At 48.7% G+C, this 12,500-nt stretch overlaps 1 protein-coding gene across 9 annotated transcripts in view; it reads left to right on the forward strand.

The window, feature by feature from the left end:
* Positions 1–12,500, forward strand: part of rasal2 (RAS protein activator like 2) — a 67,621-nt gene that overhangs the window by 46,787 nt on the left and 8,334 nt on the right. For 8 of the 9 annotated variants that reach the window (XM_079285149.1, XM_079285148.1, XM_079285150.1 and 5 more), the window contains 6 exons: positions 905–1,459; positions 1,976–2,120; positions 3,211–3,355; positions 6,846–7,085; positions 7,763–7,964; positions 10,654–10,853. In XM_079285149.1, coding sequence (XP_079141275.1) covers positions 905–1,459; positions 1,976–2,120; positions 3,211–3,355; positions 6,846–7,085; positions 7,763–7,964; positions 10,654–10,853 — 1,487 coding nt within the window. The remainder of the gene's footprint in view (positions 1–904; positions 1,460–1,975; positions 2,121–3,210; positions 3,356–6,845; positions 7,086–7,762; positions 7,965–10,653; positions 10,854–12,500) is intronic. The other variant, XM_079285151.1, reaches the window with a different exon arrangement.

The raw sequence follows: 12,500 nt of genomic DNA on the forward strand, positions 1-12,500 counted from the left end.
AAAACATCCGTCAGCTCCCGATGTTCACTTTGACGTATTTAGACGAGATAAAAACATACGTTAGCTCCCGATGTTCACTTTGACGTATTTAGACGAGATAAAAACATCCGTTAGCTCCCGATGGTCACTTTGACGTATTTAGACGAGATGAAAACATCCGTTAGCTCCCGATGTTCACTTTGACGTATTTAGACGTGATAAAAACATCCGTTAGCTCCCGATGTTCACTTTGACGTGTTTAGACGAGATGAAAACATCCGTTAGCTCCCGATGTTCACTTTGACGTATTTAGACGAGATGAAAACATCCGTTAGCTCCCGATGTTCACTTTGACGTGTTTAGACGAGATGAAAACATCCGTTAGCTCCCGATGTTCACTTTGACGTATTTAGACGCGATAAAAACATCCGTTAGCTCCCGATGGTCACTTTGACGTGTTTAGACGAGATGAAAACATCCGTTAGCTCCCGATGTTCACTTTGACGTATTTAGACGTGATAAAAACATCCGTTAGCTCCCGATGGTCACTTTGACGTATTTAGACGAGATGAAAACATCCGTTAGCTCCCGATGTTCACTTTGACGTATTTAGACGTGATAAAAACATCCGTTAGCTCCCGATGTTCACTTTGACGTATTTAGACGAGATGAAAACATCCGTCAGCTCCCGATGTTCACTTTGACGTATTTAGACGAGATAAAAACATCCGTCAGCTCCTGATGTTCACTTTGACATATTTAGATACACACATATGAAACTAATAAAGGTATAAACAGTAACTTTAGATGAAGTGTGTGCATGTATAAGTAAAACTTAGTGAGGTGGAGCTGCTGCAGAATAAAAGGAAGTTCTTCTTCCTGTGCATTTAGAATATTTGAACTGACGTGGTCTTTGTGTTTCCAGGACAACTGTCGTCGGGCGGAGAACCTGCTGCGTCTGTGGATCATCGAGGCCAAAGACCTGCCACCCAAGAAGAAGTACTTCTGCGAGCTGTGCCTGGATGATGTCCTGTACGCCCGGACCACCAGCAAGACCCGGCACGACAGCCTGTTCTGGGGCGAGCACTTCGACTTCTCCGGACTGCCGGCCACGCGCAGCGTCACCGTGCACATCTACCGCGACCTGGACAAGAAGAAGAAGAAGGACAAGAACAACTACGTGGGCCTGGTGAACATCCCGGTGTCCGGCGTGACGGGACGGCAGTTCGTGGAGAAGTGGTACCCGATCAGCACGCCCACAGCCGGCAAGGCCAAAGGAGGGGGGCCGTCGATCCGCATCAAGTCCCGCTTCCAGACCATCTCCATATTGCCCATGGAGCAGTACAAGGAGTTCGCCGAGTTCATCACCAACAACTACGCCATGCTGTGCTCGGTGCTGGAGCCCGTCATCAGCGTCAAGAACAAGGAGGAGATGGCCTCCGCTCTGGTCCACATCCTGCAGAGCACCGGGAGGGCTAAAGTAAGGGTCTACACCAGCCAATCAGGAAGCTGCTCCCAAATACAGTTTCATGTTCAGCTCTCTCTGGTGTCTGTGCGGTAAATATGAAGCTGCAGTTAACTTAGCTTAGCATGAAGACTGGAAAGGAGGGGGACAACAGCTAGCCGGTCTCTGTCCAAAGGTAAAGAGAGACCTTCATGTTCACCGTTCAGACACAAGAGTGGGACCCATGTTCTCATCTAACGCTCAGCAAGAAAGCCAATAAGCTGTTTCTTTAAAAATATAATTTGATGCATGGTTATGGCCAGAAGTATGTGGACACCCGCGGCTTTACCCAAAGCTGAGAGTATCTCCTAACCGGCCAAGTTTAAGAGAGACAGCTACAGATATTCAAAGATCACTTTATTCATATTTGAATTCACAAAGGACAAATGAACCACCAGGGTCCTGCTCTCGTGTCTCGGTATAAGAGTCTCCAGATGTATTTAGGAGGATGAGATGCTGCTTCACCGTGTGACTCATCGTCCGCTCCTTCAGGACTTTCTGACGGACCTGGTGATGTCGGAGGTGGACCGCTGTGCCGACCACGACGTCCTGATCTTCAGGGAGAACACGCTGGCCACTAAAGCCATCGAGGAGTATCTGAAGCTGGTGGGACAGAAATACCTCCATGACGCGCTCGGTGAGTCTCAGCACACTGCAGCTCATTAGCAACCAGGAGTCAACCTCCGGTTCTTCAAAGCCAGAGCTTCATGTGTTAAAGCTGCATTCTCTCTAGTGTCCACCAGGGGGCGACCCCTCTGGTTGTATAGAAGTCTATAGAAAATGACTCTACTTCTCTCTTGATTTATTACCTCAGTAAACATTGTAAACATGAGTTTATGTCTCAATCTCTAGTTTCAAGTCTTCTTCAATACAGCATGATGTTCATTTAGTACATTATGGTCCATTTAGAGTCACACAGACCATAAAGCAGGGGATGCTTTAGGGCGGGGCTACTGTGATTGACAGGTCTCTACCAGAGACGTATACGCCGTTTAAGTCATCAATCATCAATCAATCATCAATCATTCATCAATCATTCATCAATCAATCAATCATAAATCATTGAGTGTTGCTGCTTCTATAATAATTCTATCAAGAATACTCAACTTTCTTTCACCTTTCATAACAACGAGTTGAGTTCAAATAACTTTGGGGAAGATGAAAGTTTTCTTGTAAATGCTGAAAGGACTTTATAATGTTGACATTATTGCAAGCAGGTTTTTTAAAACTCTAAATGAACTTAACGAGGTATTTACAACTAGAATAAAGTAAAAATAGACCGAGTGACTCGAGCATGTGGAGTTTGGTTTTATTTTGAAGATATTTTGAAGTGTGTCAGCTTCATGGAGTCGATCCTGAATAAGATGAAAAGTCTCTGAGCCGTTTCCTCTGCTGCCTCATCTTCATCTTCATCATCATCCTCGGAGTCATTTCACGCAACAAAAAACAGATCTGAAATAGTTCAGAAAGTTTTACGACTGTGTCACAGACCCAGGAGACCTGCTGTCATCACAAACACTTCATCATTCTATTTTTAGACGGATCTCAAAAACGACACACAAATATCTTTTATTTATAGGTTCGCAGCTGAAAATGTATAATAACTTCCTGCTGTGTGTGTTCATTAACATGAGTCCTCAGGTTTGCTGTTGAGGTATTTTATTGTGACAGTTCAACTAAATATTCACTCAGGCTTCGTGTGTGTGTGTGTGTGTGTGTCACACCAGGTGAGTTCATCAAAGCTCTCTACGAGTCGGATGAGAACTGTGAGGTTGATCCCAGTCGATGCTCCAGCGGTGAACTGGCCGAACACCAGAGCAACCTGAAGATGTGCTGCGAGCTGGCTTTCTGCAAGATCATCAACTCCTACTGGTACCTGTAGTCCCAGCACACGTTCACACCTGTAGTCCCAGCACACGGTCACACCTGTAGTCCCAGTACACGTTCACACCTGTAGTCCCAGCACACGTTCACACCTGTAGTCCCAGCACACGGTCACACCTGTAGTCCCAGCACACGGTCACACCTGTAGTCCCAGCACACGTTCACACCTGTAGTCCCAGCACACGGTCACACCTGTAGTCCCAGCACACGGTCACACCTGTAGTCCCAGCACACGGTCACACCTGTAGTCCCAGCACACGTTCACACCTGTAGTCCCAGCACACGTTCACACCTGTAGTCCCAGCACACGTTCACACCTGTAGTCCCAGAACACGTTCACACCTGTAGTCCCAGCACACGTTCACACCTGTAGTCCCAGCACACGTTCACACCTGTAGTCCCAGCACACGGTCACACCTGTAGTCCCAGCACACGGTCACACCTGTAGTCCCAGCACACGTTCACACCTGTAGTCCCAGCACACGTTCACACCTGTAGTCCCAGCACACGGTCACACCTGTAGTCCCAGCACACGGTCACACCTGTAGTCCCAGCACACGTTCACACCTGTAGTCCCAGCACACGTTCACACCTGTAGTCCCAGCACACGGTCACACCTGTAGTCCCAGCACACGTTCACACCTGTAGTCCCAGCACACGTTCACACCTGTAGTCCCAGCACACGGTCACACCTGTAGTCCCAGCACACGGTCACACCTGTAGTCCCAGCACACGTTCACACCTGTAGTCCCAGCACACGTTCACACCTGTAGTCCCAGCACACGGTCACACCTGTAGTCCCAGCACACGGTCACACCTGTAGTCCCAGCACACGGTCACACCTGTAGTCCCAACACACGTTCACACCTGTAGTCCCAGCACACGGTCACACCTGTAGTCCCAGCACACGGTCACACCTGTAGTCCCAGCACACGTTCACACCTGTAGTCCCAGCACACGTTCACACCTGTAGTCCCAGCACACGGTCACACCTGTAGTCCCAGCACACGTTCACACCTGTAGTCCCAGCACACGTTCACACCTGTAGTCCCAGCACACGGTCACACCTGTAGTCCCAGCACACGGTCACACCTGTAGTCCCAGCACACGTTCACACCTGTAGTCCCAGCACACGGTCACACCTGTAGTCCCAGCACACGTTCACACCTGTAGTCCCAGCACACGGTCACACCTGTAGTCCCAGCACACGGTCACACCTGTAGTCCCAGCACACGTTCACACCTGTAGTCCCAGCACACGTTCACACCTGTAGTCCCAGCACACGGTCACACCTGTAGTCCCAGCACACGTTCACACCTGTAGTCCCAGCACACGTTCACACCTGTAGTCCCAGCACACGGTCACACCTGTAGTCCCAGCACACGTTCACACCTGTAGTCCCAGCACACGGTCACACCTGTAGTCCCAGCACACGGTCACACCTGTAGTCCCAGCACACGTTCACACCTGTAGTCCCAGCACACGTTCACACCTGTAGTCCCAGCACACGGTCACACCTGTAGTCCCAGCACACGTTCAGACCTGTAGTCCCAGCACACGTTCAGACCTGTAGTCCCAGCACACGTTCACACCTGTAGTCCCAGCACACGTTCACACCTGTAGTCCCAGCACACGTTCACACCTGTAGTCCCAGCACACGTTCACACCTGTAGTCCCAGCACACGTTCACACCTGTAGTCCCAGCACACGTTCACACCTGTAGTCCCAGCACACGGTCACACCTGTAGTCCCAGCACACGTTCACACCTGTAGTCCCAGCACACGTTCACACCTGTAGTCCCAGCACACGGTCACACCTGTAGTCCCAGCACACGTTCACACCTGTAGTCCCAGCACACGGTCACACCTGTAGTCCCAGCACACGGTCACACCTGTAGTCCCAGCACACGGTCACACCTGTAGTCCCAGCACACGGTCACACCTGTAGTCCCAGCACACGTTCACACCTGTAGTCCCAGCACACGGTCACACCTGTAGTCCCAGCACACGTTCACACCTGTAGTCCCAGCACACGTTCACACCTGTAGTCCCAGCACACGGTCACACCTGTAGTCCCAGCACACGGTCACACCTGTAGTCCCAGCACACGTTCACACCTGTAGTCCCAGCACACGGTCACACCTGTAGTCCCAGCACACGTTCACACCTGTAGTCCCAGCACACGGTCACACCTGTAGTCCCAGCACACGGTCACACCTGTAGTCCCAGCACACGGTCACACCTGTAGTCCCAGCACACGGTCACACCTGTAGTCCCAGCACACGGTCACACCTGTAGTCCCAGCACACGTTCACACCTGTAGTCCCAGCACACGTTCACACCTGTAGTCCCAGCACACGGTCACACCTGTAGTCCCAGCACACGTTCACACCTGTAGTCCCAGCACACGTTCACACCTGTAGTCCCAGCACACGGTCACACCTGTAGTCCCAGCACACGTTCACACCTGTAGTCCCAGCACACGTTCACACCTGTAGTCCCAGCACACGGTCACACCTGTAGTCCCAGCACACGGTAGTCCCAGCACACGGTCACACCTGTAGTCCCAGCACACGGTCACACCTGTAGTCCCAGCACACGGTCACACCTGTAGTCCCAGCACACGGTCACACCTGTAGTCCCAGCACACGGTCACACCTGTAGTCCCAGCACACGGTCACACCTGTAGTCCCAGCACACGGTCACACCTGTAGTCCCAGCACACGTTTACACCTGTAGTCCCAGCACACGGTCACACCTGTAGTCCCAGCACACGGTCACACCTGTAGTCCCAGCACACGGTCACACCTGTAGTCCCAGCACACGTTCACACCTGTAGTCCCAGCACACGTTCACACCTGTAGTCCCAGCACACGGTCACACCTGTAGTCCCAGCACACGGTCACACCTGTAGTCCCAGCACACGTTCACACCTGTAGTCCCAGCACACGGTCACACCTGTAGTCCCAGCACACGTTCACACCTGTAGTCCCAGCACACGGTCACACCTGTAGTCCCAGCACACGGTCACACCTGTAGTCCCAGCACACGGTCACACCTGTAGTCCCAGCACACGGTCACACCTGTAGTCCCAGCACACGTTCACACCTGTAGTCCCAGCACACGTTCACACCTGTAGTCCCAGCACACGGTCACACCTGTAGTCCCAGCACACGTTCACACCTGTAGTCCCAGCACACGTTCACACCTGTAGTCCCAGCACACGGTCACACCTGTAGTCCCAGCACACGGTCACACCTGTAGTCCCAGCACACGGTCACACCTGTAGTCCCAGCACACGGTCACACCTGTAGTCCCAGCACACGGTCACACCTGTAGTCCCAGCACACGGTCACACCTGTAGTCCCAGCACACGTTCACACCTGTAGTCCCAGCACACGGTCACACCTGTAGTCCCAGCACACGTTCACACCTGTAGTCCCAGCACACGGTCACACCTGTCTTCCTGTCTCCACAGTGTGTTTCCTCGGGAGCTGAAGGAGGTGTTTGCGTCGTGGAAGCAGCAGTGCGTCGCCCGCGGCCACCAGCAGGACATCAGCAAGCGTCTGATCAGCGCCTCGCTGTTCCTGCGCTTCCTGTGTCCCGCCATCATGTCGCCGTCGCTCTTCAACCTGTTGCAGGAATATCCCGACGACCGGACGTCCCGGACCCTCACGCTCATCGCTAAGGTCATCCAGAACCTCGCCAACTTCACCAAGTGAGTGTCTGCGGGTCAACAGCAGCAGGAGGTTCATGGAGGTGACCTACAGCTCTGCTACCCAAACCCAGCATCAGGTTTTACTTCATACGTTTTGTTGGGCTGGGAATCACCAAAGGTCCCACGATACAATATTATCACAATACTTAAGTCACGATACGATATGATAACAATACGATAAAATCATGATAATGAAGTCATGATACGACAGCACGATACTTAAGTCATAACGCGATATTATTACGATACTTAAGTCACGGTATGATATTATTGTGATATGCTGAGTATGGCGATATCTAACATTGCGAATTATTACCTATTTTCTGTTTTATCGAATAATATAAAGTTTTCACTCGGTTCATCTCACTTCAGGTCATTTCTAATCAGCCTAAAGCCATTGAACTAGAATACTTTGTTGAAGTCATCTCGAGTTATTTACACACAGTTCAAATGATAAGGAAATCAAAGATTCTACTTGTATTGCTCGATGAATCTTGTCATTAGTAGTCAGTCAGTGTGAACGCACTCAAGAGAGAGAGTGTTTCAAAGGCCTAACATGTAGCATTAGCACGAGTAGCGAGTCAGCTGTGTGTTTGTTTTTGAGTCCTAAAGGTGAGTTTGATACAACCTGACATCGTGGAAAGGAGCGCCTGAATATGTCCGCGTGTCGTCCGCAGGTTTGGAAACAAAGAGGAGTACATGGCCTTCATGAACGACTTCCTGGAGCACGAGTGGGCGGGGATGATGCGTTTCCTGTCGGAGATCTCGAACCCGGAGACGCTGTCCAACACGCCGGGCTTCGAGGGCTACATCGACCTCGGCCGCGAGCTCTCCGTCCTGCACGCTCTGCTGTGGGAGGTCGTCTCTCAGCTCGACAAGGTGTGTGTGTGTGTGTGTGTGTGTGTGTGTGTGTGAGTGCGTGCAGTGATGACTTACACTTTATTAATATTCATTATTTTAAACCAGGAATCCCACACGAAAAGCTCGGTGTTTGAGTTTTCCACCAGCACTTAAACGCATCATGCATGTGTGGATGAATAACAGGAAAGAGTCTTAAAAACTCCACTCACACAAAAAAACACATAAAAGTTATTATATCTGTGAACGTATAAAATACTGATATTTATTCTAGTAGGGAGGTTTTTATCTGTTTATACACACATTTGACTGAATATCTTAATGATATTAATCAGTTATTCCATTTGCACAGCAGGCTGTGTAACACTGACAAGTACACAACAAGAACAACACAATAAAACAGCATCATTAAAAAGGTAGAATTTAAATTGTGCAGCGATAATATTTCAAACATTTTCTGTTAATTACAGGTTTTAACATATTTCTGTCTCTGTATTCGATATTATATCAACCACTCCTCAGCCCATATATGGTCACTTCCTGTTCACTGGTTGTCAAAATACCAAGAAGGCGACGGACAAACGCTGAACACGTTCATAACCTAATAAACTCTATAACGTCAGTGCACAGACCAGTGACGTCGTGACGACTACGTCCTCTTCTTAAAGACAGTCTGTGATTGAAGCCTCCATCCTGAGTGGCAGGTTGCCGTGGTGTCGACCTGTCAATCAGCGTGTAGCCCCGCCCTAAAGCATCCCCTGCTTTATGGTCTGTGTGACTCTAAATGGACCATAATGTACTAAATCAGGGATTCCCAAAGTGGGGTGCGCGCACCCCTGGGGGTGCGCGAGCTGCCTCTAGGGGGTGCGCGAGAGGAAAAGTGTAATGGCGGTCTGATGGTGTAATAATATTAAATATTAAAAAAAAATGTAATTTTAATTTAAAAACTGTCAGGTGGGACATCTGAAGCTATCAGTCGTAAAAGAGGAGAGGGACAGAGAGAGAGAGAGGAATCGGAGGCGAGGGGAACGGAGAGGTGCGTTGGGAGAGACCGGGAGAAGAAATCGAGCCAGAGTCAGAGGAAGATGAGACGGCGCAGACTGGGAAAAAAAGAGGAAATATGATGAAAAGTATGTGTGTCTGGGCTTCACTTGGATTGGCAACGCAGATTCCCCAAAGCCACAGTGCGTGGTGTGCAGTGAGGTTCTGGATAACAGTCTGAAGCTCTTATTTACGTCGCCACCTGAACACCAAGCATGCCAGTGCAAGTCAAAAGCCCCTTACATTGTTTATATCGACATCGGAGGAGTTACAAAACAGCCAAAAACAACTGGAGTCTCATTCATGTGTTGGTCTATAAATGACGCACTACGGGCTTCATATCTGGTTACAGAATAGCGAGAAAGGGGCTACCGCACACAATCACTGAAGACGTGAGCTTGCAGCTGCCAGAGAGATGGTGGAATGTATGATTGGGGAGAAAGAAGCAAAAAAGTTGTGCATGATCCCGGTGTCCAACAACACTGTGTCGCGCAGCATCGATGCTTTGTCCGAAGACATCCTGGCTTCATTAGTCGCTCATTAATTGTAAATTAAATGTGATAATCTGCCTCTGAGCCTGTGCGTGTGTCCTCGCATCCGTATTGCTCTTTAAAAGTGACGCCTTGTGTCACTGAAAGTTATTGAAACTTTGTTGCAGTGTTTCAGGGCGTTTTCACACCTTCAGTTCGTTTGCTTTGTTGCAGTTGCTCCTTTGTTCGGTTTGTGTTCACACTGCAACATTTAACAGCGGACTAAATCTTGTAAACAAATGCCACGCGCGAGCAAACTGTTCTCTCATTGGTCCGATTCTTATGCGGCTATGAAGGCTTAAAAGGCTCTGTTGCGTCTTTTTTTTTTTATTATTAAGGGGGGGGGGGGGGGGGGGGTGCGCGAACCCGGTCGGGATGTAGAAGGGGGTGCGCGGCCTAAAAAGTTTGGGAACCGCTGTACTAAATGAACATCATGCTGTATTGAAGAAGACTTGAAACTAGAGATTGAGACATAAACTCATGTTTACAATGTTTACTGAGGTAATAAATCAAGAGAGAAGTAGAGTCATTTTCTATAGACTTCTATACAACCAGAGGAGTCGCCCCCTGGTGGTCACTAGAGAGAATGCAGCTTTAACACTTGAAGCTTTGGAGAACTTTAAAGAAGCGGAGGTTGCGTCAAAACATCAATCCGACTGATTAGTGTCTCATAAACAGCCTGTGTGTGTGTGTGTGTGTGTGTGTGTGTGTGTGTGTGTGTGTGTGTGTGTGTGTGTGTGTGTGTGTGTGTGTGTGTGTGTGTGTGTGTGTAAATATGTGATGTAATGAGTCACCATCAGCAGCAGAGATCTCTCCACTTCATTTAACCACATTAATGCTGCGTGGCTGAACTTCACAGCATGGCCTGACCCCCCCCCCCCCCCCCCCCCCCCCCCCGCTGGGCTGCGTCTCACCTGTGTCGTCTGTTGGAGCTCAGCATGGCTCTGCAGGGTTGGCTGAGGTTCTGTTCAGTAGAAGCATGTTGTTCTAGTTTGATTTCTTGTTTCCATTAAGTTTCCCTCATGTTTGTTTCCTCCCCCCTCCTCCCCTCCTCCTTCTGTTCACTCCCTGTTACCACCGCTCTCCCACCACTGCATCCTGGTGCTTCCATCCAAAAACCACACACATGGCGACCCCAGGGTGAAAATTCCTTCCTGCAGGCCACCGTAGCGAAGCTGGGTCCGCTGCCGAGGATTCTGGGAGATATCTCCCGCTGCCTGTCGGCTCCCACGCCCGTCCAGCAGCAGCTGAGACGCTTCCAGGAGCACAGCTCGGCCCACAACATCAGCGGCAGCCTGTCGTCAGGGTTACAGCGGATCTTTGAGGACCCGGCCGACAGGTAACCAATCAGAGAAGAGCTCTAGAGCTCCATTCATACCAATGAATACAATAACTACAACTAATACATACAGAACCACAAAAACATGTTTCTAACAATCGTTCATCACAGACGTCATTATCGTCAGGTTTTCATCTTTCCGACGGTCCTTGAACGCATCATGTGTGACGAACGCTTCCTTCAGTAAAATCAGCCAAACGATGCTTTAAATCATGATTCATGAAATCATTTTATTATTCATGTTCTCATGATAAATGTCTCCTCTAATACAGAGTTCACTTTAACCAGAATGTGTAAAAACGATGAAGTCATGATGGATTCATCTGAGACCAGCAGTCATGTGACCACTAAGGGTGAGAATCACCAGACGTCCCGCGATACGATATTCTCACGATACTGCGATACTCTGAGTATTGTGATACCATATTTTGCGATTTAATACTATTTTCCACCTCAAATGATGTCTCCAAAGGAAAACTGTGTCAACATGTTTTATCTATAAGATCAAGTTTTCAGTCTGTTCATCTCACTTCAATCATTTTTATTGCAGCACAATATGATTGTCAAGCAGACAGACTGACCAACAATGTCATAAATGTTGCATGAACCTGACAAACTCAACTGTTTGTATCACTACAAAGTCCAACTGAACTAAATGCAAACGTGTGGACTCAGCATATGAACTATAACTTGTATAAGTATGACATTAGAGTTGTATAACTCAGTATAACTTGTGATGCGTGGACGTGGAGGCAGAGAGACAGTGATGCGCTGCTCTCTCATGAGCCGGCTGCTGTTGGCAGGTTTAACCCCGTTGTGAGCTCAGATGTCTCTTTGTTTTGACCAACTTCCTACCAATCACGCTGACCCGGGACCTTTGCTGACCTCACCAGAAAACAACTCAGCACCATCTAGAGCAGGGGTTCTTAACCTTTTTGACCTCGGGCCCAACTGTTCAAGGACAAAGTGTCCCGGGGCCCACTCTGACTATATGCATCAAAAGTGTCAGACAACACTGTAGGTCATACAGAAAACAGAGCAGTGGGCCTTTGGAGTCAGTAAAAATTTAAGATTTTTGTCCGCATAAAATAAAAAAGTATCTTTCAGTATAAATAACTGCCGGTGGCTGTATCTGTACAGGTAAAGGACAGTATAGGGCTGTAACTACACTATCAGTGAACAACTGCCTCAAATTTGAAGAAGATTGGACAAAGTATGACCATTCTACAGAGTTTCTTCATGAAGAGATCCAGGCGGAGCTCTAAAAGGACATTTGGAGACCCAAATGGACACTTGGTACCCACATGATATTCTGACACACTAAAGGTGTTTCTCCCTTTATATTGTGATTTTATATTATTTTACTTTTATTTTTAGCCTTTGCAAATTGCAAAAACTATGTATATATGGTGGAAGACATGGTGTGTGAGTAGCGGACTTGCTGTGATTAATGGCTGCGACCGAGCGCACAAACGAGAATGAGAATAGCTCAGTTATGCAAACGTTGGTTGACGGCTTACGGAAGAGGAGGATAAGGTTTGTACTATAAGTACTAGCGTTTTCTGAAGGCAGTAGCTCCATGGTAACATCCGCTAGCACGTTGTCGGGTCTGTAATGTGTCTTTTTCCGTCTAAATGCTGCAAGATA

The sequence above is a fragment of the Melanostigma gelatinosum genome, assembly GCF_949748355.1.
Source record: "Melanostigma gelatinosum genome assembly, chromosome: 15".
NCBI lineage: Eukaryota > Metazoa > Chordata > Actinopteri > Perciformes > Zoarcidae > Melanostigma > Melanostigma gelatinosum.